Consider the following 24543-nt stretch of genomic DNA (forward strand, 5'->3'; position numbering starts at 1 on the left):
GCAATTACGTCATTTATGGTAGCTTGAACACACCTACCTCACTGTTTCCTCTATGGCTGATGTGAAATAAGCTATCCTTCCAGAATATGTGCCTTGAAGTAAATGTGCTTCTTCTTTGATCCTCTCATTACTATGTCTATCATTACCGTCACACCCATCTCGTGCTAATGGTTAGAGCACTCGACGTCTACTTGCTTCATCAAGGTCAAAGTGTCAAAAAATAGCCTCCCAGGGTCAGATGCCAGTAGAAATTGCATACCGCAGGAAGGTTGAATGGATCCTCTTCTATAGGCTGCTTTGTATTTTGGTTATTCGTTGATTTATTCTCTGCCTTGACAGTCTCGATAAGCTCCCGTAGACAAACAGTGCAAACCTCCACGCTTCTCTTTGAGAGACACAGCTCTTCGATGGTGGCGACCATTGGTTTTTCCAGCATATGCCCTGGACGGCATTGCTGTTCGTTCATCGGCTTCCCCTGACAACATCAAGTCTATCAAGTCTTCATTCTGCTCAAAGTTGAATTCTCCACATTTTTGTGATGTCGAGATCGGCACGCGCAGACGTCACCAATAGCATCATATTGTACCTCGCATCGTCAAGCAGTCTTCATCATCCGTCATTGCTTCATTAGGTCGTTCATTTGAATACGAAATTTCACTCAACGGATCTTGGGTTAGATCACATCATGGGCCAGGCCATTCCTCCCACTGCTTCGGGCTCCGTCGCGCCCTGTGCATCGCGAGCCACGCGACAGGAACTCCGCAGCACTAACACTACTGGCCATGCGACGACGCCGATCAATCAGTCTCGAAAAAGAAAGGCGCAAAGTACGCCAACGTCAAAAAATGCCGAAGTCATTGATTTGACCAGCGATGAGCCTCCAAGCGCGGCCAAAAAGGCAAAACACCGACAGACCAAGCACACCAAGCAGCCAGATGCATACATTATCCCGGAGCAACGGGCTCGCAGGTTTCGCCACCATCCACCGCAAACTTACTTGGCCAGATTGGCCCGGGTGAGAACTCAGAGGTATGTTTCTCCGCAACTGATCATTTGGTTTATTTTCGTCGACTAATAGCTCAATCCAAACTGAGTAGAATGTTTATTGTGGGCCATACAGTGGGGGGAACGGAGGAGGTGCCGGAGATCTCATTTGACATCATTGGATCCACAGGTAACCTCTACAAAACAATCATTGGGAAGGTGCCGACCTGCGACTGTCCGGACTCACGGAAGGGCAACCAGTGTAAACATATCTGCTATGGTATGATCTTCTTCCCGTTCATCCCTATCAAAACCTACTATTTTTATTGTCGTGCTCTTGCTCATGGCATATCAAGTCCTTGTCCATGCTCTCAGGGCTCCAGGTCATCTCCAGTACCAACTGGCTTTCCTGTCCTCGGTAAGCCTTTCGAATACCCTAGTATCGCGAAGGCTTGGCCTCAGCAGCTCGAGTCTAACACGTTTGCGTTCAAACAGGAACTGCGTGAAATGTACGAGAAATCCTCACTCAGTCGCAACCAGGACATATCAACCGAAGACAATGGCGGTAACCGGAAGCCCATCGATGGCGAGTGTCCTATCTGCTTCATGGAATTCGAGGCCGACGAAGCCATCGTCTGGTGCAAAGCTGCCTGTGGAAACAACATTCACAAGACTTGCTTCTCGCAATGGGCAGCCAAGTCACCCACATGCGGCGTCCGCTGCGTTTATTGGTAAGTGTCCTGGTGTCATTTTACCAGTGCCGTCGCCATTACGCATCTCGAGACCGGTTTGAGCTAATCGACTCGTTTATAGCCGCGCAACCTGGAAGTTCGACAGCCCTACCCTCAATCTTGAATCGCTCCGAAATGCCGAATCTCCCAGCGAAGAAGGCTACATCAATGTGGCGGAACAATTCGGGTTGTCTGGTGAACGTGGTACGGAGCCATCCCTGTAGCTGATCCCTTTTGAACTATACCGAACGTTTTCTTTTTTTTAGTATCTTGCTGACCACCCTGACTCCCTGGGCAGACTATTCCACATACTCGCCTTTCTCAACTTTCCCGGGATCGCCCTTTTATGGGCGGCGTAGGGATCACTCATCTCGTTACGCCAGATTTCCCTTTGGGGATGCATTCTGAGGCTGAGGCTGAGGCTCGACGAGACTGGCTCATCTGCCAGCTCGAGGATCGAATTATGGCACCCTTAAGATGCAACAGGCAAGCTAGTCAAATAGTGGCGGGCGTTCTTGCTTTGGTGCTTTACTTTATTGTTAGATACCCCATCAATCATCATGTTCAAAAACTATCAAAGGATTTCTCTTCCACCACTAAATACCAGACCTGTAGCAACTATAGATACCAAAATTCAATTTGAAAATCAACAGCCCGAGAAGCCCAGACAAAAATCAAAAGGTAGGGTTCAATACCCAACCATGTCATCGACCAGCGAACCTATAAAAATTGGGTATCACAACAAACGCCCACAATTGTAAGGAAAATGACCCATGATAGCCGAACACGCCCCATGCAAAACAAAACAAAAACACAACCAGCAGCACCTCATACATCTTTCCGTAGCCTTCGGCCTTGTCGCACAACCGCCACACTCACAGCCTCCTCGCCAGTCATCCAAGACGGCATGCGCTCGGGATCGACAACACCCAGTTCAGCGAGTTTGCGGAATCCAGCGATGATATCTGATCCGGCGAATGTCAGCGATACCGATGGGGCAGTAGCGGCAGCGTGGTCTGCAGTGCCACCCCCCTCATCATCGCTGTCGTCGCGAGATCCTGGGGTATCAAGAAGGCGAATATCCAGACGATCCAAGGGTGCCGGAGCCAGTGCGGAACCCGATGTGCCGAAGCGGGAATGGATGGCGAGGCGCCGCTTCTTCGAGGCTGGTGAAAGCGGGACAGAATCATCATCGCCGATGGGTGGACGTTTTGTTGTGCTGTTTGTCGAAGATTGAGGATCGTCTTGGTGTTTTGCGTTCTCTTTGTCTTCGGCTCCTCCGGAGATCTTGTGGGATCCGTGCAGGTGTTCCTCTGGAGTAACCGTGTTGGAGGGACGCGGATCCAACGGGCTTCCCTCAACAACGGCATCCGCGAATATGCTGAATGCGCCGTTTGCTACTGTCGTCCTGCCAGGGCCACGTAGTTTCAAGAGAGTCGGCAGGTTCTTTGCGGCCAAAGACGTTGGTTTGAGGGTATATCGTTCCTGAGGACGGGAGAGAGCCTTGGGGATAGCCTCGCGCACCAACCGCTGAAGGCTCCTGGGATCGGTTCCTGCGGCATTCGTTGACACCGCAGGCTTGGAGCCCGTGGAGGCCGCAATGGAGGTATAGATGAAAGGGCAGCTGTCGGGGAAGGCGACATAGATGACGCGCGAGGAATCGGTAAAGGTCTCGGGGGTTGTCGGGGAACTTGATATGGCGAGTCCACGACCAAGATTCGAAGAAATGTCAGGGGTAGAGCGGCTGAGCGAGCGAGGTGAAAGTGCGCCTTGACAAGAGGAGAGATTTCCCGCTGGAGAGCTCTCACAAAAGTCGCCGCTTGCATGCGCGGAACGCATCCAGACCAGTCGGCGGGTGCGGGCTTTTCAGCGGACTTTTTCTGTCCTGCGTGGAGTCGACTAAGCTCAAGCGCTGTCCATCGCAGGCTCGCCGGGTGGTCGTCCATGTAGCGCAGATCTGCCATAGCCAGCTGGCGCAGCGTGATCCCATGTCGCCAATCTCCCTCAAGAATATGTTCCAACACCTCGCGCTTCCCGCCCTTCCGCTCCTGGTAATCTTCGTATGCCTGGCGGACTTCCTCCACAGTCTCGGCCGCGGGGTAGGGGAGGGTTTCCTGGTCGTTGGGGCCGTCGGCCTCTTCATGTTGGAGATAGGGCGGGAAAGCCGCGAGGTTGCGATCATCCAGCCATAGCAAAGCAAGATCGAGCAGTGCCTGTCGGGACAGTTTGCCTAGTGTCTTCACGAGAGAGGGGGTCGTCGAGGGAATGCGCAAGTTGTTTGGGAGACTGGCCGTGGTTGGAGCGCGGACAGTTTTTGGACGCGCCATGACTGGGGATGATCGGTCCAGATAGCAAAGCCTACAAGGGTCAGTAAAGAGCTATACTGATATCAAGTCAATGGCAAGATCATCTTCGTCGAGGGTAATATCGCTGGCTTCGTCCCCACTCGCGTCCACAGATTCCAACGCGCATCAACAAAGGTCACGTGGTGATAACCAGGACAGTCACCTGATCTGTCAACCATATAATTGCCCCAGTGTTGTGTGAGGATATTGTCGATTCCTACGTGACTATAGGGACTATATAATAAATGAGTACACTTTAGCAGCCTATTTTGTGATATTTATGATATTTGTGATATTTTGTTTACCCCTTTCTACTATAGTATTAATTGGAGTTCAGTATTCGAACCCTAAAGAAACATTATAAGTTCATTGATATTTGGAAGTTCAGTAGAAAGTTCGAGGTAGAATTTATAATAAGAATGCTAGAGCACATTTTGACGAATCAAAGCCCTTGAAACTTATATACTTGATTATTAACAACCTGTTAGAGTAATATGGATGTTACAGTGATATAGTCGTCCCCTTAAGTCGGACCCATAGCTTACAGGGGACGACTACTGTAGAGGGGCACCCAGCTAAGGGGGGCCCAAAAATGCCAAGCGGGGCCCAAAATTTGACCTAGCTTTTGGATCCCCGTCGACTTGTAGCCCGACTTGCTTAATCGACTGGGGCCCAAAGAATTCCTTCTTATATGAGCTAATTTTATACACAAGTCTTTTTTTTATCTTTTTTATTCAATATCTACTATATTATGGCACCTTCACAGTATTTCCATGATCCCTTATTTAGACCCCGATTCTGACCACTACGAGAAACTACCCCGATTGAGCCAGGGTCTGAGTTATCTTCCAGTCAACGTATTATTTATGCGTTAGATCATCTTCTTTATAGTATATCTAATATAAGTTTGTTAATCTTTGAATATGTTATATAGAGTTGATCTATGGATAAAGAAAGTATCATTAGTAAGAAATTTTATTATATATCAAGTATTTTGGGCCCCCGGTCGACTCAGGAAGTTGGGGGGCCGACTGTTGGACCCCCCTGGCTGTAACCCGGTACAGTAGATGTGCTAGTGGAAGAATTTAGGCGTGCGATGAAAGGGAGCCAATAATTAGAATAGAATATTTGCAGCATGTGGTAGGCTAATTCACTTATCCATACTAGCCCTTCTAATATCCATGGATAGTTCCCCACATTGGTGACAAAGGGTAAGCTTAAGGCATTTATATAGGTAGTCGATAGCTGCTATATCCACCCATAACCCGATTAGAACCCGACGACTTCTCACTTCCAAGGGTTTCTTTTCGCGCAAGTCTGTCACGACTCATGCGCAAGGCCGGCTGGCCCCTAACAGCCCCCGGCAGCGCCCCGGCCCACTACGAACTCTTGTGGTGATTTCCGAGAGTCGATAAACCCACTATGTAATTTTCCATCCAAGGGTTAAGACTACTTAAAGGAAGGATTCTCAAGAAGAAGGAAGGATGAAGTCGACTTTTTCATCGCCCCCTTCCTCTATAGTGGTCTTGCCCACCACGAAAGGGATACCTCTCTCGGACGCCAAATGAGCGACACGCCATGAAATATCAAAAGTGGTTGCTGGCGATTATCGGGTTAACCGCGTCAACTATCCATGCTCTACCCTCAACTAGGCGTGGGTCGTATCCCGACCCAAACGCCCCGCAACATCTTGAAAAATACGACTTCGACGACTTCGAAGATGTTGACTCGGCCGACCTCGTGAAACGCGATCTCACGACGCAGTATAATGCAGAGCTCCCCCAAGGCAGTATCTCACGACCGCGGACAGCACCCCCGTTCCACGCACCTTACACTTATGTATTTGACGAGTCTGCCGGCGATGGCACTTTTGTCTACGTGATTGACACGGGGTTTAGCACTATCACTCCGGCATATCAGAAATTGGTACACGAGCCACAATGGATAATACCTACCTTTACGCCCAACAACTGGGACAATTTGAAGAATGACCCTACTGACCATGGGACCTGTGTTGGTTCTTTGGTTGCCGCCTACTCATATGGGATTGCCAAGAGAACAACGCTGGTTATTGTGAAAGTGAGCGACAAATTAGATCAAAAGGGTGATATTCGCAATTTCCTTGAGGGCTTAGACCTCACCATCGAGGATATCCAAAGAAAACTCCAACGAGATCCCAAGCTCAAGGGGAAGATCTTTATCAACCTGTCCAGGGGGTACATCGAAACATTGCCCAGAATTGGAGTGACCAAGAAATGAGGCGTTTCCGAGCCGCCATGCATCGTCTCAACGCCATGACCATGATCTTCGCCGCGGCAGGGAATGCTGTTTCTCGTGCCCCTGAGCCCCAAAATCGCCAGCTTCAAAGCTATCCGCAGCTTTGGCACAACGAGCTCCCGAATATGATGATCGTGGGCATGGCCACTCCTGCGGGCCATCGAAGCGCCGGGTCCTACTTCCCCCTCCAAGAGGTCTATGGGCCATTTCCGATGGCATCTGGTGTGCGAGTCAACACCCTAACCCAAGGGGTTATTTTGAGAAAACGACCTGGGGAACTTCCTTGGCCGCCCCGCAAGCTGCAGGGCTGGCGGCTTACATCGCGGGATTGCCCGAAAAGCCCAAGGGGTTTCCAGACCCTCTGGAAGACTTTGATGGCTACGTGGATGCGATGAAAACCCAACTGCGATTGGACTCGTGGATACGGCCGGAGTCCAAGAAGGGTAACCCCAAGCCGGAAGCAGTGCCTCTGATTTCCAATCAGCTCCAGAATCATTGTAAAGGTCGCGCCCTAGACCTCTGCAGATGCGCCATTATATGAGCTATAGACCGAGGACGGGTATACACTCGGCGTCTATAGAGTTGTCCATGGGATGTCGGGAGAATCCGGGTGGCTTCACCGGGACTTGCCGATAGCCTGCTGACAAATGCGGCATTCACCATCCACCAATCATGCGCGCAGGAGCCAATTACCGTTAAAAAACGTCCGGCCGCGCTTGACGCTGGATTTTCTTCTTTTCACCAGATGCGGTCGTGCTGTCGTGCTCTCATGCTGTCGATGCTGCAGCCATGTATCTCGACACCACCTGGAGTATTCAGAGTTGCGCATTCTGAGCCTCGTGTTTCTCCCTCTGCTCCGATCTTCGGCCACCCGGAATTCGATCGCCGGTCGGTTCCAGTGGATCGCCCTGATTTTTGCGGGAGAACAAGCCGAGATGGCCATGGTGACAATGATCATTGAGAAAGAATAAAATACAATAAAAGTTGACCTGAATAGCCAAATATCAGATGTAAAATATTCAAGATCATATTCAAAGATCGCAATAGATTCGGCAGGATTGCAATGCAGAATGCAGAAGCCCTGCAGCGCGATCGGCGGATTATTCATCGCCCCCTCCGGAGACCCCACCACCGCTTCCAGAGTCAAAGGGAACCAGAAAAATCCCACTGTGGCCCCAACCTCGACGACTCTCTTTCCTTCCCTCTTCGCCTTCACCACGTCCATCAATTCTATCTGGTCGCCCGTCGAATTTACGTTCATTCTCTTCGACTGATTCCATCCTGGTCGCTTTACCCGTTTCACCGGCTGACTGAGCCGCATCCGGCGCGACCGAGACACGCCCCTCTGCGTGTACGCGAAACCCATCGTCCATCGAAAGGACCAAATAAACTGGCATCGTTGCGATCGCTACGTCCGAATTCCTCCCTTTTTCGCCATGGCCGGTTACAACGGACGCCGGGCACCCAATGTGTCACAGTACCTCGATGACCTGAACACCATTCCCTCGGCCTACGACCAGGCCCTGCAGCAACAGCAGCAGAACTCGTTCAACGTCGATGAGGAACTAGCCCTGTTCACCAACACCGAGTTCTTCGATTTCGACAAGTTTACCGATCTGTCGCTGCCTTCTTTCGACGTGGAAAATGATAAGACACATGCCGAATCCCTCTCCGACCACTCCCCGCAGAGTGCGGATATGAAGTTCTTGGATTTCTTGAATGGTAAGTTTGTGGCTTGAAAATGGTTCCTATTGGTCGTGTCACTGGTTGGACGGTTGCACCTGAAGCTGCATGGCTTTCCCCTGATCACACCATTATGGGCTTGTCCACGATATGGTGTTCATGGGACCAAAGACTTGCATTGCATATCTCGCTTCATTGGCTCCTATCCCATACTGTCCTTCTCTGGCTTATGGTGTGCTTGTCATTTGTCGGCCTGATGTCGTCTTGTGTGTGTTTTTTTTTTTTTTGACGCTTCAAGCGCCTATGATCGACCTGCACATACCAGAAGCTTGGGCCTCTCACAAATTTCGAAGCCCCTGCATGTCATTTGTGTGGCTTTCCCAGGGCTCATTTCCTGCTCGGCTCAGCCGTCGGAAATTGGCGATTGCAGACGTGCGCGCTCTCCGCTATTACGCCATTTCACGTGATCGGAGGGGAGCCGTGCGGTGCTTCTTAGCCTGTCCAACCAGTTCGGCCCACCGAAAAGGCGCGACAATGTGGATGCTTTGATGTTTTGATGTAAAGTTTCGTGCTAATGGCTTTCTACTAGATGGTTTGGGTAACATGCCCGAGTACCAGCCTCACTTCAACAATGCCAATGCTCCGTCGGTGCCTATGCCCAACGCCTCATTTTCGGTGCCGTCCGTTCCCAATGGGTCGGTGGGTACCAGCCAGGCTGCGGTTTCGGCTGCCCCCATGGCCCCGCCTCAGAGTGTGGCACCCGCTCCTGCTGCGAACGATCACGCGCCGGCGTCGGCCGGCCCCAAGCGCAAGCATACGCAGAAGTCCACCCAGGCAAGCGCTGAAGAGGCTTCATTTTTGGCTGCCGATGAGGACAAGCGCCGTCGCAACACGGCCGCTAGTGCTCGGTTCCGAGTGAAGAAGAAGCAGCGCGAGCAGGCCCTGGAGCGCACGGTCAAGGAGACCACAGAGAAGAATGACGCCCTGGAAGCTAGGGTGTCCCAGTTGGAGCTGGAGAACCACTGGCTACGGGGGTTGATCATGGAAAAGAACGGCACATCTGAGGGCGATGAGCAGTCAGAGAAGGACATCTCTGACATGTTCAAGAAGTTCCTCGCCGCCCAGAAGGCCGAGTCAAGTCTTTCCGCGTCGAAGCGCGGAGTGGAACTGCGTAAGGCCCCAAAAGAGAAAAAAGAAGAAGAAAAAAAAAAGGATCAAAACCATTAAAAAAAAGACACCTCAACTCAACAGCCTTGATTGAATGCCCTGCTATTTTGCCAGTCCTGCTGCTTCAGACGTGACGAGTTCACCGTCTTTTGCTTCTTGTTCATATTGTTCTCAGCGATTTTGTTCTTATTTTCCAGCAGACAAAGCTAGTCAGGATGGCCTCTGCAAGTTGAGGGGACGGCAGACCATGAGTGATGATTTACAGTGCGTTAATTGAATAGACGCTTCGATCGATTTGAGACATCCACGATGTGTTCGTAGTTGGGTATGCCATGTAGGGGTTTTGTTCATTTCTATTCCAGAGTAAACGGCGAGTCATTCCTGATTGTTTCAATTTGCCCATCAATTTCTTATTCATTTTTTTTCCCAGTCGCAAATCGTGGGCATGAAGCTGTTAGTGCTTATGGGGATTGCGACGATCGGCGTCAAGCCCTGCCCACGCTCACCAAAGTTGACCTCAATTCCAATCTTACAACACTCCAGGGCCGGCAATTGCAAGGCTTTCGCTGGCTACAGGAGTCATCGTCCACTGTCCAAGCAGGCCCAAAAAGTGTTCATGTTCAATTAACCACAATCCTTTGAAAATGTCGACCTCGCAGGACACCTCTCAGACCAGCAACACTTCGGCGGTGGTGTACCGCTCACTGCCCATTCTCATCGCCTACCTCAGTCTTTCCGCCTCACTCGCCCTGCACGCCTGTCGAAGCATTTATGTTCGATACAAGACGCGACGGATGCAAAATGACTGGGGAAATGCCCAACGTCGCCGCCAGTTCGCGCTCTTCGCAGGTCTGGCGGCGTTGAGCCTCGGCACGACGTGGTACTACATGTTTGCGTTTTTTGCGCACTCGTACCGCAACTGGGAAAGCGGCGCCTCACTGGCAATTACTGAGAACTATGGCCCCTCTCTGGCGTGGATCTCGAAAGTAGAGCTGTGGCTGCAGCACACGAAACTGTTCCGCGAGGCTTGGGAGACTGTCATCGAGACGCCGGCGCGGTTCTGGTGGAGCGGGCAGATCTTCTTGTGGACTACGGGGTGGAGTGTCTTTCTGGGGACTATGGGTATGGTTTTAGTCTCCTTAATTCTCTGGTCGATGGCTTGTATTTCTCACTTCTCTTTCGCAGCCCGGAGATATCGCATTCCCAATCCCTGGATCTATATGCTCTTGGGCCAGATTGTTGCTATATCCTTTGCGCAGAATCTGTTCCTTGCCACCATCCTTGTGTCCAGACAACAGTCATCTACTCCCAAGAGCAATCGGGGCAGCAAGGACGATGGCGATCATCAGGATGAAGGGAACTGGACTCCCCCTCTCTTCCTGGAGACCTTCCCCGTCGCCCTGTCTCTGGTCAGCACAGTGCTGGTGCCATTAGTTGCACACACCCGATACTTTATGCTCATCTTGCTGATCCCGCATCTGCTACTTTTTGTTCCCGCTGTTCTACGTCCATCTGCGGGAAGTAAAACTCCTACAACCCGCACTGGAACAAGCAACGACAGCCGCGTGTCTGGCAAGACAGGTGCAGCGACGCGGCGATATATTGTCTTCTTTCAGTGGTTCGTGGCTATTTGTGTTATTGTCCATGCCCAATACACGTACTCGGTGTTGGGAAGTGTCGCAGAGACCTCATCTGGCGCTGCCCCGTATGGTGCATTGGCTCGAATCCTGCTCGGTGCGGTATATGAGCATCCGGCTGTAAGCAGTGTGAGTTGGGATGTTATCTGCTGCACGCTTACTGGAGTGGCTTGGATCACCGTTCATGAAGGCGATATAGGCCGGATGCTGGGTGAGATGGAACCTGTGAAGACTCGTGATGATTGAGATGGATTGAATGGACATCCAGAATTGAAATCATGTTCAAAATGTATGGCAAAAGTTGTGTCCTAGAGAAAAGCTTCATGCACCCCCAAAACAAATCATTTTGCTCTATATTATCGAAAAGTCTACTTCTATTCAGTCTCGTCTTGCAACAACAACCACCCCCTAACAACTCCACTCCTCGCCCACCAGTCAAAAACCATCCTAGACGCTCCAAACTTGCCCATTTTCATCCCAAACGGCTTCGCCTCCACGACCCTGCGATCCAAGAACGCCGCCATGCCCGCAAAGACATGCCGCGAGATATCGCGGATCTGGATCTGCGCAGGATCATACCCGGCCGCAACCAGCAGACGCCGGTACTCCTGACCAGAAACAAAGTTTGTAAACGGCGCCCCGGTAACCCAGCACACCAGACACAGCAACAGCCTATCGAACCAGGAGGCATTGTCGGCAACGACCAAATCAAAGGCCATCAGCGAAGCATGCAGCGTCGAGTGCGCATAGCTGAGAAGAGGGAGTCGCGATGGCCGGAAGTGGTACATGCAATCCAGGGCGAGGAGCCAGGTTGATGATGATGGGTGGTCTGTTTGTGCGGTGCTGGTCATTGTGGTTATAGAGTGCTGCAGGTCGCCTGTCCAGCTGTCGGGGTTGGAGGCGTCGGCGCAAAAGACTTCTGCCGGCGGCTTCTCGGGGTTGCTGTGCTTGTCCTGCAGCCGGTGCCGCGCTAGGGCTGCCTGTGCGGGCTCTAGAGTGATTCCGATGTAGGAATCGATCAGCGGCCGCGATGGGGGATGGCGGCTGTCTCCGCCGTGACGAGGCCGTAGTTCTGGATCCGACAGCAGAGCAGAATCTGGCTTTTGCGGCGTGGAATCAAACCCAGAGCCTCTTCCCTCTTTGCCAGCCGCAGACGATGAATGACCGCGCTGTCGCAGTCCCATCAAATACAGAGACTGGTCACCACAGCCACAGCCAACATCTACCAGTTGCACAGGCTGCCCAGGTGGGTGGGCCAAAAGACCCATCGTCAACACCTGGTTCAGCAGAGCCTGGCAAGCCTCCGGAAAGTCCGAAGTGTGCTGCGTGGCAACGGTCAGTCCATTGAAGGGTTCATCTGATAAACCCTTCCCCGATCTGATAAGATTGTCAAAAAAAAAACTTACTTCCCAATAGCCCATGTTCATCCACATTGCGCTCGGGGGCAGCGGCACATTGAGCACCGCATGGTCCAGTCCGTATACGCCGGGGCCGAGCTTGTTGAACAGCCGTTTGAGGAACCCCAGCATCTCCTGACTCCTCTTCTTTCTTTTGGTTGGTTGGTTCTTGTATGGAATTTGTCCGAGAACTAGTCGCGAAGGACTGTCAAAGTCTCGGTGAGGTTGGCCCGTAGACCCCAAGCGGAAGGTCTTCATGTCGATCGTCGGACTTAGCTACGCAGGGATCGATGCGAGGCGCCAAGACTGTTGATTACGTGGAAATGAAACAACTTGGACTTGTTTTGATTTGACACCGTTGACTGAATCATTGAGTTTATTAAGAGTGGGAGCGATGCAAGAAGAAAAAAAGGCTACATTAGCTGCTGGGGCGATTGTCCACGGGAATCCCCCGAGTCGTCAACCGGCGAAGCTAAGTATATCTACGATAGGCTTGCCTCTGTCATTTCGCTGACGACGTTTGATAAGTTCTTATCCGGTGTAGGCGCGTGGTTCCAAAAGCACGCGTCGTACACGGGGTGGATATACCGAGTATATGGCTCTGAATTCGGCCTCCGCATCCTCAACCTCGAGACTCGCAAGCAGCGCGTGTTGACCACCGCCAAAGACAACCTGCCCTTCTACTCACCGGATGGGAAACGCATCGTCTTCACCCGGCGGACGAGCTACACCAACTTCGATGTTGTGACCATCCGTCTGGATGGCAGGGACCCCCGCCGTCTTAACAGACAGTGGTGCCAACGACGCTCATGCTACCTGGACCATGGATGGCCGCATCTTGTATTCCAGCGGCATGTACGGCTTCCGCGATGAGTGCGCTCTCTACGATCAGACTTTCCAGCCCTATGGACAGATCATGCAGATGAACAGTGATGGGTCCAACAAGACTCTCTTGACGGATAGCAAGTGGGAGGACTCGATGGGGCTTTATTTGCCGAATCATGGGCTTGAATGAAATAAAAGTGGTATGAGGGATTGATATGTCGATCTGTATGTAAGCCTTGTATTTTGTAGGAGTTTTAGCATTAGCCGATGGCCAGTGTAAAAATGACCATAATTCGTCATTTCCACTCCCTCATATCCTTCTATTATAGTACTATGCAGTTCCTATCTCTACCCACCGGTCTCCATACATCCAAATAGAAGATAATCTCCCATCTCCATATGACTGTTCTCGCCGAGCCCACATTTCTGCCGAAAGCAGTAATACGTGTAATGGTTTTGCCCAATGTCGCTGCATTATCAATTAACAGCCATGCAGCGCCTTTGCCATTGGGAGTGCCAATGATGGCATAGAATTCCTCATCGAATTGGTCAAATGTCATCTCAGGAGTCCACATCGTTTCTTTCCTGGCTGCACGAGCCAGGCCGACCTTTGCCCTGGCTGCAGCCTCTTCTAGCACATCGAGAGTCTCTTCGTTCTTTACTTCGTTCTGTATAATGACACTGAGACTGGAGGGAGATATGCCCTTGTACTTCAGACAGGCCTTCACCCAGAAGTGCCAGGCCATCTGGGACCATCTTTCCCGTAGGCCTACGCCTTCGTTGTCAAAGGCAAAGATCATGCCGCGCGGAGGGTTGAAGTAGTTGTGATAGTAGAGCTCGTCGTTCTCCCTGGATACCGCATCCACATCGAAAAACTCTTCGGTGTCGGGGATTCCGAATTTTTTTTCCAGATATTCGTCGTCGGGATGATCGGAAGTTTTTCTTTCCCATTTAACTTGGTATTTAGCAGCCACTAGCTCGTCTGTGAGGTCGGCCCGATTTTTCCTTCTTCTGCGCGCGAGCACAGACTCGAGATGCTCTATATAACCCAGGCCCTTCCTGGCGTATTCTCGGAATTGACTGGCGGTCAGGGCCCGGGATGCTAGTTTCTTCGGCGGCCGGGAGACGTAGGAGCCTAAAAAAAAATACAAAGAATTGTCAGCTAGCTACATGCTTTTCCGCACTGCCTCACAAGACCGACCTAGGGGAAGGGGTTCTTACTCAAACCCCATACTTTGCACTCATCCACCACCAAATATCCCCGGAACGAGCTGTGCACATATTGCACACCGCACTGGTAGACGATCTGAGACAGGTATTGTTCACACAATTGGTCCACACGGCCAATACTGAAAGTGGCATGTTGGCAGCTGGCTTTAGAGGTGTCGATCTCTGCTGCTATTTCAAGAGTGTTGGATTCTATCGTCCATTTCCTTGTCAGGGACTCGTCTGGCGTAACTGTGACTCGGTGCTCTGGGGTGCAAAAGTCTTGGATATAGGTGAATACATTATTGGCGCTTCCGTTCGACGCGGGGGCGGCCTGCGGGGGGAAGTCCAGCACGAAGCAAGTGGGGTTGTCGAAGCCGAAGCTATAGATGTTAGGGCAAGCAGCGCTGAAATCGCCGTTGTCCATGCCATTGTGCAAGACCCATGGAAAGAGACAAAAAACTGAGACTGCAAAAGAGAACAATGTTAAGGCTCATTTTGCTTAGTTCTTGGGGTAAGACTTCTTGGGGGCTAGTTATTGATTACTGCTTTGTTCTCTGTATTCCTTGCCGATCCTTCGCTCTTCAAGCGCCTCGTGCTCATTATTGCTGATATGCCAAGCCAACCGCCCGCAATACCCAACACCTCAAGGATGGTACGAAAGTTTGATATCTCATCCTGGGCTCTTGGTAAAAGAATAAATGAAAATGACTAGATACTGCCCTCGGTTTATGTGCTTGACTATAACAGAGAGAGTGCTTTTCTTCAATTTCTAGCAGAAGACAGTAATTCCAGCGCTATGGCCTTCGTAAGCGTGAACAGGGCACAAGATAACTGTGTAGATCTGGAGGAGGTTGGTCTCAGGCGCCATGTATTACCACACTACTAGTAGCCAATGGTTTACACCAATGGCATCCCCCGGCAATCCCGAATAAGACTTAGAGATATATCTTGATTTGTTAAAAAGCCCCATTTCTCCCAAAACTGCATCGCAAGTGGAGACCCAGGGCACATCTTCTCAGCTGATTTCACATTTGATACTTCCTTCATTCATTCTCAGGCCATTTAGCGATAGCCGAGGGTAACACAGCGTGATTCCTGCAACTGTGACATGGACAGTGGATAGAGTAGCATGAAAATGAAAATGAACTAAAATAAAGCTTACTTGCGTTTAAAACCCTTTGTTTTTTTTTTTTTTTTTTTTTTTTTTTTTTCTTCGAGCATAATTCATCTGTTGCAACTGGAAGTTCAGGTGAGCATCTTTGCCTGATCAACAACTCCGTGAATGGTTGGGAGACTGAGGGGTGAAATGGGGCTCGAGGACTTGCTTGGAAAAGATGAAAGGGATGTCAGCGGTTTAAGTGAAGGGTCAGTCTTTCATTTGTAGTAAAGATAAGTTTCATTATTTTCGATCAATTTGACACAGAATGCATCACTCTGTAATTAAATGCGCACAAGCAGAAACATTTCATGAAAAGCCCCTCGTAAACCGATATTCTCTATCTGTCTTCATAAATGCAATCAGGTCATGCTCGTATAGACAAAGATTCCTTGCCGCTGAATATCAAGCATCGGTCTTCCCTAATCACCCATTCACCAGTCATCGTGTCTCATTATCCCACGGCGTCCTAACGTCCAGATCCGCGGCAACTCTCATGGCAGAGACGATGCACCCCTCCAACAAGACCATTCCATCCCAGCACCATCCACCAGCAAGGTAGACGCCATCATCGCCGCTGCGCCAAGAAGACGATGCGGCATAGGAAGAATCGCAAGTAGAGGGCACATTGCTTTGTGAACGATCTCGAAAGATAGAGTTGACAATAAGACGACTGCGCGAATCGCGCAGAACACGCGTAAAACGGGCGGAACGAATCACTTTGGCCTTGTTGACAGGGAAGAGCGGGTTGGTGGTGACCAGGATAGAATTAGACTGTTCGTGCACAGACTCTGTGGTGGAATCTGTCGAGAGGAGATGGATCCGCTGTGTGTTGAAATTAGTGGCATTTGACAAGGGGAGCTTGTTTGAAAAGAATGAGCCCGTCGCACGCAGCATGGGCTCAACGCTTGTGGTGTCGGTGTGGGCGACTGTCTCGACGCTGGTGGTGGGAATGGCTGTGAGTTGAGCCTGCAGCGGAGCGAACAATTTAGCAGCAATATCTGGAGACACCGCCAGCACGACCATGTCGAAGTGTTCTGATACAGTTTGCCCTTTGAGTCCCGAGTAATTGACGTGTACCCCATCAGGCTGTGGGAGCACATGTGTCAAGTCAACTCCGAGCCGCACGTCTATCCCCTTGAGCAGCTTTCCTTGGACCGATTGCACCCCTGATGACACGACATAATGCTGTTGATGATGGGTACGGCGCTTATATTCCAGGACGTCAGAGGCAGGGAAGCGCAGCATTTCCTCATGCGAGCAGGTGCAGACGCTTGAGACGAGCGGCAGCAAGTAGTCGGTGACATAGGACTGCGGCAGCCAGACGCGACGGAGATAGTGGTCGAGTGACTCGCTCGGGGTGCCATTTTGCGGGTCTTCAGGAAAAGGCGCTACGAAGAAGCAGCAGATGGTGAACCAGCAGTAGAACAACAATGCGTATGCTGCCTCTAGAAGCCACTGCACCAGATCCATGGTGCGCGGAATCGGGGGTATTTGATGGAAATTGGAGGCATAGACCATCCGTGGGCCGGGAATGGGTGATGGTTTCAATGGTGATGATGATATCTCCTGCACTTTTCGAGGCAATTTGGTGAAGCTAAAGAGAAATGACTGCGCATGGTAGCGGACACCCAAGTAGTCATACATCTGGATCAAGTTGCGATAGAAGCCCCCTGCAAATGCGCGCATGGGCACATCCGCCCAAAGAGGGGAGTTTTTCTCATCCTGAGAGTGAATCGCAATTGATTCGGCACTCAAGGAGATTTGGTCTCTCTGAGAAGCGAGTTAGCGCCACTGCTATATAGAAGATGCATAGAAGCAAAGCAAAAACCAATAAATCAACGATAGAAGAACGAAGGAAGCTAACGAAAGTTCCCTACCTTCTCCAGCAACGTCACACGGTATCGCTTTTGGGGATCCTGGTGAAGCAAGTGTGCAGTGACCAAGCCTGCCATGCCGGTTCCCACGACCGCGACCGACCTCGGCTGCGAAGATTGCGGGTCCATGGTTGTGATTGCCATCTCCCTTAATACACGACAGCACTGCACCAGGAGCAAAAGGTGCAGGCTATGGCGACTGGCGCTTGTGTGTAGCTTTATATAATTTTCTTTTTTTCCCCAGGGGAGACCAAAGGAAGTCAGATCGAGTCAGCGTGAGAAAAACATGGCGGTAGACGATCAGTTCTGCACAAAACCATTGGGTTTCCCGGTCACCCGCATCCACAGTTCTGGGCATTAGCGAACTGCTTTCCCGATCTAGCACGATCGGCAGAGTAAGCATGGTCATCGCTAATATCATAGTGCTTAATTCTGACGGGTGTTCGAGAAAAATCGATAAGAAATATAAATAGAATCAAAAAAGAGCATGCTCTTTGTACTTACAGAACTTCATTTGCTTGGGCCGAGGCTGGTTGTTCTCGTAATTTCCCTATTCCAGGGTTCTATTATCTCTATCACTTTGACTTCTCGCTGGTTTCCTCCGTTTATATGGTAGATTTCTTTCATATTCAGTGCGATCGGCTTGGATAAGCAGCCGCAAATCCTCAGTCGAGCTCTTCCTGGAACAGCAGCCGTCGACTCAGATCGTCCTGGACCCATTGCTCAATCAGGGCGACAGTATCCCCAACGAGGTGATCGTAGTTTGCACCATGCGGGATAAACATGGATTGATGCGCTTCCACTTCATCCATGTCCTCCATCAATATCGGCGTCCAGTGGGAATTGTGCATGTACTTCCAATGATGGGAGGGTAAGAGAATGAATTTGCGCAGTTTCTTTTTCGATAGTTCCGAGCTCAACCCAGACTCGGTCGTTGTAATGGAAACGTTTTCTGAAAGGTCATGACTGTCTTTCCGGTCGGGGGAGCTCAACGAGGTGGTGCTCGTGTTGTCCACGAATGCTTGTTGACTCTTTTCCGAACTGGTCTCTTCAAGTACCACGGCAGAATCAGAATCCGTGGGCTCTGGGGCTTCTTCTTCAAGTGCCAAGGTGCTCATGGCCTTTGTTGCCTCATCTTCCTTTGAGGCATCTAACGTTTCTGACTTCTCCCGCGAAGGGAGTGTCGAGGTATGTTTGATCTGATCCTCTTCTGCTTCTGTTTCCTCTGCGGGCTTTGCCTTCGTTTTCCGCGATATGCGACCCGTACTGGCAGTGTAGTAGTTGACGAACCGTACCCTCTCAGGGCTATTCTCTGCAGCCTCCAACTCCAATATTCGACGATACCGCCGCCGAAGCTCTGAGAAGTTATTGACACAGCCAGCAAATTTGAAAGGCGATATGACACGGTTCAAAATAGATCCGGAGAGATTGTCCACGTTCTTGTTGACAAAATGCATCATGCCCTTAAAAAAGCCCCGATCTACCAGACGTACATCGTTCTGGAATGGAGGGTCAAAGTTGGGATTGGAGGCGGGGTTGTAAACTGGAGTCATGCCCAAGGAATCTTGTTCTCCCGCGAGTTTGTCCTCGGCTGGGATATCTTTCCTGGGAATCGAGGCACCGATCCCCGTGGGGATCACGCGGGGATGCAGCCCGAGAAAGGGGACGTCAAAGTTGATGAGTCCCAGGATTCGATGTCTCTGCAGAAGCGCGACGTCGGCGGCCACGATCCCGCCGAGACTGTGGCCCAGCAGGATGATATCCAGATCATCTGCCTCATGCGGTGATAGCCTGAGAGGTCCGGAATCAGTATCCCTGAGAGTGATTGAATCCAGCGGACACATACCAAGCGCTGAATTGGTGCACCGCTGTTCGCATCTCGCCGTGGGACTTATATCGAGGGTAGATGCGCGTATATACCACATGCGATTCGCTCAACAAACTTGTCAACAGGTTGTGAAGATGTGCCGGGAGATCATGGAAACTAGCCTCCGAGCCCATGAAGCCATGGACATAGACCAACAATAACCTGCGCTTGTTCGTGTCCTGAGGTCCCGGCCGAGGCAGCGACAGGCTGGAGACCGAGTAATTGGCACAGCTGTGCATGTCGCCCTCCATGCTGTGGAGTATCACCAAAGAGGTGGATTAGGGAAACTTGACAAGCAGGTTTGTCTTCTGCGCATAAGCCACAAGATGCATTCCGGGGGGTCGTCTCTGCCCCGCTTGCCACGGCCCCAACGCCGTTCGAAGTATCCACAACGCGGAAGAGCTAAAATGTCAAGTGGAACGAGGTTACTCTAGTCTAATTTATGGGTTTATTTGGGACGGAAGAGCGGGTTACAGCTTGAAGTATGCACTATCATTGCCCAGCACTCGGGCTGAAATGGATATACGAATCAATTTAAGGCTTCAACCGAATGCGCAAAAGAGAGAGCATACCGCTGAGGGTATCAAAGTGCCATCCCCCCCCCAAAAAAAAACGCCACGGATCAAACGCCAGCCCGTAAAGAATACCAAGTCCTGCCAAACCCATGCGTCCAGTCATTAAGATATTAAAGTGAGTCGGCTTTCCCTTTCCAAGGAAAATCCGGTGCGTATAGTCCGAAACTTCAAGTCCCACCGTGGAGCCGCTAAGGCAGAGAGGAAGCCAGTGAAAACGATGATTAGGCTTTCCTTGACTCATCGGGACCGTCGTCGGTCCTTTCGTTCTCTTTGTTTGCGGTCGGCTGGTCGTCGTTCTCTTCATCGCCGGTGATCTCCCCCCAGCCAGAGCTTCTTCGACTGATGCGACCGGATTGCATGGCAAGAGGACTGCCCACACCACCAGTAACACTGGCAGTGGTGCTATCATTGCGACTATGGGAGTGCGCGCCACTACGGACGCTAGCTCCATCCGCTGCCACAGGGCTCTGTTTGGCAGTATAGTAGCTGCCTCGCTCACCAGCGCCACTGGCCAACGGCGTAGCTCCAGACGACGAGTAGACACTAATGCGCTCGGCACTAGCAAGCCCAACCATACTCGGCCGGCTCAGCACCCCCTGCGCATTGAAAGCCGAGGTGTTGGATGGTTCCGCAACGTTACCGCTCAGAACACTGAGTGGTAAACTTTCGCGACTGCCGCCGAATACGGACGATGGTGCCAGTGCCCGAACAGATGCATTTGTATCTAGAGAGTTGCGACGGCGGCGCTTGGAGGAGCTTGCTAGCGTCAGGATGGAGGCGTTGTCGGTCAGGGCATTGTTCGCGGTTGCAGTGCTGTATGTCATGGCATGTCCATGAGGGGCAAGGTGGGAAGGTACGGCAGTCGCGGGCGAGGATGACGACGGGAACTGGTGTGAGAACTGGACTTGTTGGTTCGCCGAGCTCTGCGTCGAGCCACCATGCGCGTGGCCAGGCTGGGTGTTCGGTGCCGGATATAGTTGGGTGGACGGCGCTGCTGACTGCACAGTGGTCAAGGTTGTCGTCAGGGATCGAACAGAAGGAGCCGGCGACGAGAACGTGCTACCCTCTCCTCCTCCTTGGGAACTAATTCCTTCACCACCCGTCGTCAATGTCCCAGCTTTGGAATATGCCATGTCTGAAGCCGCCGTCTCGCCGTTCGTCGACACGGTCGGCGCAGTAGATTTAGCACTTGTCGCAGGGACCGCATTCTCGTAGCCTGAGTAGACAAGGGACGGGTCACTCCGCGAGCAAGACTCTTGAACGTCGTGCTCAACCACCGGGTATGACTCGCTTGGGTTTTGAGCCCCAGCGGGGCGGCTGAGGGTTCCCGATAGCGGGTACGGGTTGTTCGCCTGGTCGCCCTTCTTTCCTTTGGTGGTTGCATGTCGCTTATGAGGCCAGCGATTGGTGCTAGAGTCGGAGTTTTTCAGGTTTGCGAGCCGCTTCATCCAACTGGAAAATGGGTGGCGGCGTCCTGTTCGGTCTATGTTGTGGTGATGTCGATTAGCAACTCCATCACACCATACAAAGAGCTAGAATACCACATACCATGAACCCGCGCAGGGCTCTCGGTGGTAGCCATGTTGAGAGCAGCAGGGGGTTGGAGGGGGAATGCAAACACGCAAGTCGCCACGCTGCGCAAGCGTCGAGGCACGTCATGTGCCCACTAGTCCTATTCAGGGAGTCGCCCTTTGCTCTTGAAGAACTTCGACCTTCACCTATTTTCTTGATTTTCTTTGCTTGGTCTGTGTGACTTGAGTGACGCCATGGAGTGTCTTGCTGAATGACTCTGTCGGAAGTCCTGTCATGTCTTCCTCTGGATCCACCATCCGCCCACTCCCCTCTGATGTGGCCGCCAAGATCAAATCGTCTACGTCGATCACACACTTGACTGGCGTGATTGTCGAACTTGTCAAAAACTCTTTGGATGCCAATTCCCATACTGTTTTTGTCACGGTTGACTTCGCACGTGGGAGCTGTGTAGTCGAAGACGATGGCCATGGGATCGCACCCGCCGAGTTCCAGTCGCATGGAGGACTTGGAAAGGCACATCGTATGTGGAGCTCGCGGCTGGCATCATGAAGCTATATTTACTCACTCGGCATAGATACTTCTAAATTCCAAGTGACAAGTGCATATGGCCACCGGGGTCTATATCTGGCTTCCCTGGCCTCTCTTTCATTGCTCACCGTGACATCCCATCACCGTCACCACCAAAGCACCAATTCCATCATTTTTCATCACTCGACGCCTGTAGCTAGATTGGTACCTGCTCCGGTACACCAGGAGCTTCGATTTCGGGACCATGGCACCTGCGTTACTGTCAATAACCTCTTTGGCAATATGCCAGTGCGTGTCAAAAGTCGAGCACTGGCTCTTCAGAGACCGGATGAACTAGAACGCGAATGGGACACGTTAAAATACTCATTGGTTGCCCTGATGCTGCCCAACCCCCAATTCTCGAAACTAGTTCTTTCCGATGCAGCCAAGACCAAAAAGGTCACTGTTCGCCTTGATGGGTCGGTTTCCCAAAATCAAGCTGGTCTGCAAAGTGAGCTCAATCTCCGCCGGATTGGGTCAATTCTAGTGCAATCTGGGATGGTTGCTGCCAGAGGTTTAGACTCATGGCATGTAATGTCGGCCTCTATTCCCGATCTGATGGTTTGTGCTGCAATATCCGTCGCCCCAAGCCAGACCAAGCAGGCCCAGTTTATCTCGTTGGGCACAGATCCAATTCTCTCCCGGAACCAATCCAATGTATTATACAACGAAGTCAATCGTTTGTTTGCCCTGTCGGACTTTGGTACCATGGGGGCAATGCCTGAGGAAACATCTGCGGCATCCCAGGCGTCCCTAGATCGGTCTGAATCTATGACTGTCACAAGTGCCAGGGGATGGGCACGCCCTCTCAACAAGTGGCCAATGTTCTTCATCCGTATCAACTCGAGTGCAGCCCGAAAGTTGCATAATGATGGTCATGAAGCACTGCCAGAGTCTGACCAGTCGCTTCAGCGCATTCTTGATGTGCTTGAGGCGATGATTCAAGAGTTTTTGAACCAGCATAACTTGCGGCCGCGTGCCACAAAGCGATCAGGAAGGATGCCGGACCGGACTCGGCACGCCAGTGGCAGGGGGCAGGAAGCTGCCGGTCAGCCCGTGGGCACTGTTAAGCAAAACTTTCCAACTGCAAGCACGGAGGAGGCTTTCAGCAGTCGTTTGAAACTCCCATCTTTTCAAAAAGCTCAATCCACTCTTTCTGGCCCCAGTTTCAACAGCTGGTCTAGAGTCAAAGCAGCAAAAGATCCTAACTCCCAATCCCCACGCCAAGTTCAAGCTGAATCTGGTGGCATGCCTGGAAGAAATGCCAGAGATCATACACGGAATCCTCATCCTGATCATCAAGAAAGGCTCAATGGCCAAGGACAGGAGATTGAAGGCCAAACAATACAGTCCAATGTCACTCCTTCTGACGGCGACTACATTGGGACAGTAAATGATCTTTCTTGCAATGCGAAAGACAGTCTGATCCCGTGGGTTGATCCACATACGGGGGAAAAGCATATGATCAATTCCAGAACTGGACAAACAATGGATCCACGGAAGTCCATTATTGCCATGGGAAGCCGGACCACTGATTTCGCGGCCGGTTTCTCGACTGCCGATCAAGTACGACGAACACAATCCGCACCCACCCAGATACAGAACCTTTGGGTGGACAACCTTCTCAAGTCATGGGAAAATCCTACATTCACCCGAACCGAGACGCCTATATCAAATTTGCAGCCGATAGCTCCTGGCATCCAGAAATCAGGTTTTCAGGAGTCCCTTCATGAGATTGGGACTCTGGGAATAGCCCATGTTGCCAAATTTCGAGGAAGACTGCAGCGTCACAGCCTCGAAGCCGCTGAAATCATCGCGCAGGTGGATCGAAAATACATCGTGGCTAAAATCGGCGTGGCATCAGTCAACGAAGCCAGGGAAAACGCAGCAGAAGAGGTTTTGGTCTTGATTGATCAACACGCGGCCGATGAGCGGTCTCGTGTTGAGCAGTTATTTGAGGAGATGTTCCTTCCAACGATTCCATCTCAGACTTTGCCTCGTTCGAGGAGAGTTCAAACTGTTCAGGTCGAGCCTGTTGCTTTTGAAATATCACCTACGGAAAATCTGCTCTTTCGAAAGTATTCGCATTTCTTTTCGAGCTGGGGTATCTGCTACGACACAGACGAGACTTCGGGCTCTGCTGCTCTCGTGTCTGTACACACCCTCCCGACGCTTATAGCTGAGCGCTGTCGGCTGGAACCCAATCTGGTGATCGACCTGATTCGGCGAGAGGTCTGGGAAAGGGAAGACAATGGTGTTGGGCCGTTGGGGTCAAAGACAGCACCTGAGGAGAAGGACATAGCGAGGCTGAACTTCTTTCCATCGGATGAAGAACCACCCCCCATGCAAAACACGGACGCAGCACGACACGCCCCCTTGTGGGTTCAGCAAATAGGTGGCTGTCCCCAAGTAATTATTGATCTCCTCAACTCTCGTGCCTGCCGCAGTGCCATCATGTTCAACGATCCATTGAGTCTTGACGATTGCCAGGCTTTGGTCTCGCGGTTGGCTCGGTGCGCGTTTCCATTCCAATGTGCTCATGGACGGCCTTCGATGGTTCCCATTCTGGATCTTCGGTCGCCGTCTTATGCCTCGGATTCATTGGTTCCACAAGCAGACGTTATGTCTACGAGTCTTGATCAGGAGGATGGTGCAGATTTGAGCTTCCTCGAAGCGTTTCGGGCATGTTATGCAACTTAGGCCACTTCTCCAG

At 51.3% G+C, this 24543-nt stretch overlaps 12 protein-coding genes across 12 annotated transcripts; 6 read left to right on the plus strand and 6 right to left on the minus strand.

Annotated features, from left to right (window-relative positions):
• Positions 1–685: 685 nt before the first annotated feature.
• On the plus strand, positions 686–1939 carry NUU61_009754 (uncharacterized protein; the record flags this gene model as incomplete). The annotated part of the gene is made up of 3 exons (XM_056660279.1): positions 686–1029; positions 1098–1715; positions 1798–1939. The coding sequence occupies 3 exons, from the start codon at positions 686–688 to the stop codon at positions 1937–1939; spliced, it is 1104 nt and encodes a 367-aa protein (XP_056506777.1).
• Positions 1940–2543: 604 nt separating this feature from the next.
• Positions 2544–4042, minus strand: NUU61_009755 (CENP-N/CHL4 family protein; the record flags this gene model as incomplete). Its single annotated transcript, XM_056660280.1, has 2 exons — positions 2544–3577; positions 3616–4042. 2 exons carry the CDS (start codon positions 4040–4042, stop codon positions 2544–2546), a joined length of 1461 nt encoding a protein of 486 aa, XP_056506778.1.
• A 1596-nt stretch (positions 4043–5638) lies between these two features.
• On the plus strand, positions 5639–6878 carry NUU61_009756 (uncharacterized protein; the record flags this gene model as incomplete). The annotated part of the gene is made up of 3 exons (XM_056660281.1): positions 5639–6276; positions 6321–6561; positions 6600–6878. 3 exons carry the CDS (start codon positions 5639–5641, stop codon positions 6876–6878), a joined length of 1158 nt encoding a protein of 385 aa, XP_056506779.1.
• Positions 6879–7773: 895 nt separating this feature from the next.
• On the plus strand, positions 7774–9247 carry NUU61_009757 (putative bZIP transcription factor (MetR); the record flags this gene model as incomplete). The annotated part of the gene is made up of 2 exons (XM_056660282.1): positions 7774–8059; positions 8610–9247. The coding sequence occupies 2 exons, from the start codon at positions 7774–7776 to the stop codon at positions 9245–9247; spliced, it is 924 nt and encodes a 307-aa protein (XP_056506780.1).
• Positions 9248–9831: 584 nt separating this feature from the next.
• On the plus strand, positions 9832–11070 carry NUU61_009758 (uncharacterized protein; the record flags this gene model as incomplete). The annotated part of the gene is made up of 1 exon (XM_056660283.1): positions 9832–11070. One exon carries the CDS (start codon positions 9832–9834, stop codon positions 11068–11070), a length of 1239 nt encoding a protein of 412 aa, XP_056506781.1.
• Positions 11071–11198: 128 nt separating this feature from the next.
• On the minus strand, positions 11199–12479 carry NUU61_009759 (uncharacterized protein; the record flags this gene model as incomplete). The annotated part of the gene is made up of 2 exons (XM_056660284.1): positions 11199–12191; positions 12231–12479. 2 exons carry the CDS (start codon positions 12477–12479, stop codon positions 11199–11201), a joined length of 1242 nt encoding a protein of 413 aa, XP_056506782.1.
• A 136-nt stretch (positions 12480–12615) lies between these two features.
• On the plus strand, positions 12616–13236 carry NUU61_009760 (TolB family protein; the record flags this gene model as incomplete). The annotated part of the gene is made up of 3 exons (XM_056660285.1): positions 12616–12697; positions 12766–13015; positions 13071–13236. The coding sequence occupies 3 exons, from the start codon at positions 12616–12618 to the stop codon at positions 13234–13236; spliced, it is 498 nt and encodes a 165-aa protein (XP_056506783.1).
• A 133-nt stretch (positions 13237–13369) lies between these two features.
• NUU61_009761 (uncharacterized protein) lies at positions 13370–14679 on the minus strand (the record flags this gene model as incomplete). Its single annotated transcript, XM_056660286.1, has 2 exons — positions 13370–14148; positions 14274–14679. 2 exons carry the CDS (start codon positions 14677–14679, stop codon positions 13370–13372), a joined length of 1185 nt encoding a protein of 394 aa, XP_056506784.1.
• Positions 14680–15852: 1173 nt separating this feature from the next.
• On the minus strand, positions 15853–17417 carry NUU61_009762 (uncharacterized protein; the record flags this gene model as incomplete). The annotated part of the gene is made up of 2 exons (XM_056660287.1): positions 15853–17184; positions 17292–17417. 2 exons carry the CDS (start codon positions 17415–17417, stop codon positions 15853–15855), a joined length of 1458 nt encoding a protein of 485 aa, XP_056506785.1.
• Positions 17418–17953: 536 nt separating this feature from the next.
• On the minus strand, positions 17954–19406 carry NUU61_009763 (alpha/beta hydrolase; the record flags this gene model as incomplete). The annotated part of the gene is made up of 2 exons (XM_056660288.1): positions 17954–19079; positions 19135–19406. The coding sequence occupies 2 exons, from the start codon at positions 19404–19406 to the stop codon at positions 17954–17956; spliced, it is 1398 nt and encodes a 465-aa protein (XP_056506786.1).
• Positions 19407–19951: 545 nt separating this feature from the next.
• Positions 19952–21312, minus strand: NUU61_009764 (uncharacterized protein; the record flags this gene model as incomplete). Its single annotated transcript, XM_056660289.1, has 2 exons — positions 19952–21213; positions 21279–21312. The coding sequence occupies 2 exons, from the start codon at positions 21310–21312 to the stop codon at positions 19952–19954; spliced, it is 1296 nt and encodes a 431-aa protein (XP_056506787.1).
• Positions 21313–21536: 224 nt separating this feature from the next.
• On the plus strand, positions 21537–24530 carry NUU61_009765 (putative DNA mismatch repair protein (Mlh3); the record flags this gene model as incomplete). The annotated part of the gene is made up of 2 exons (XM_056660290.1): positions 21537–21783; positions 21838–24530. The coding sequence occupies 2 exons, from the start codon at positions 21537–21539 to the stop codon at positions 24528–24530; spliced, it is 2940 nt and encodes a 979-aa protein (XP_056506788.1).
• Between the last annotated feature and the right edge of the window lie 13 nt (positions 24531–24543).

The sequence above is a fragment of the Penicillium alfredii genome, assembly GCF_028826965.1.
Source record: "Penicillium alfredii strain IBT 34128 chromosome Unknown utg000012l_segment0_segment0, whole genome shotgun sequence".
NCBI lineage: Eukaryota > Fungi > Ascomycota > Eurotiomycetes > Eurotiales > Aspergillaceae > Penicillium > Penicillium alfredii.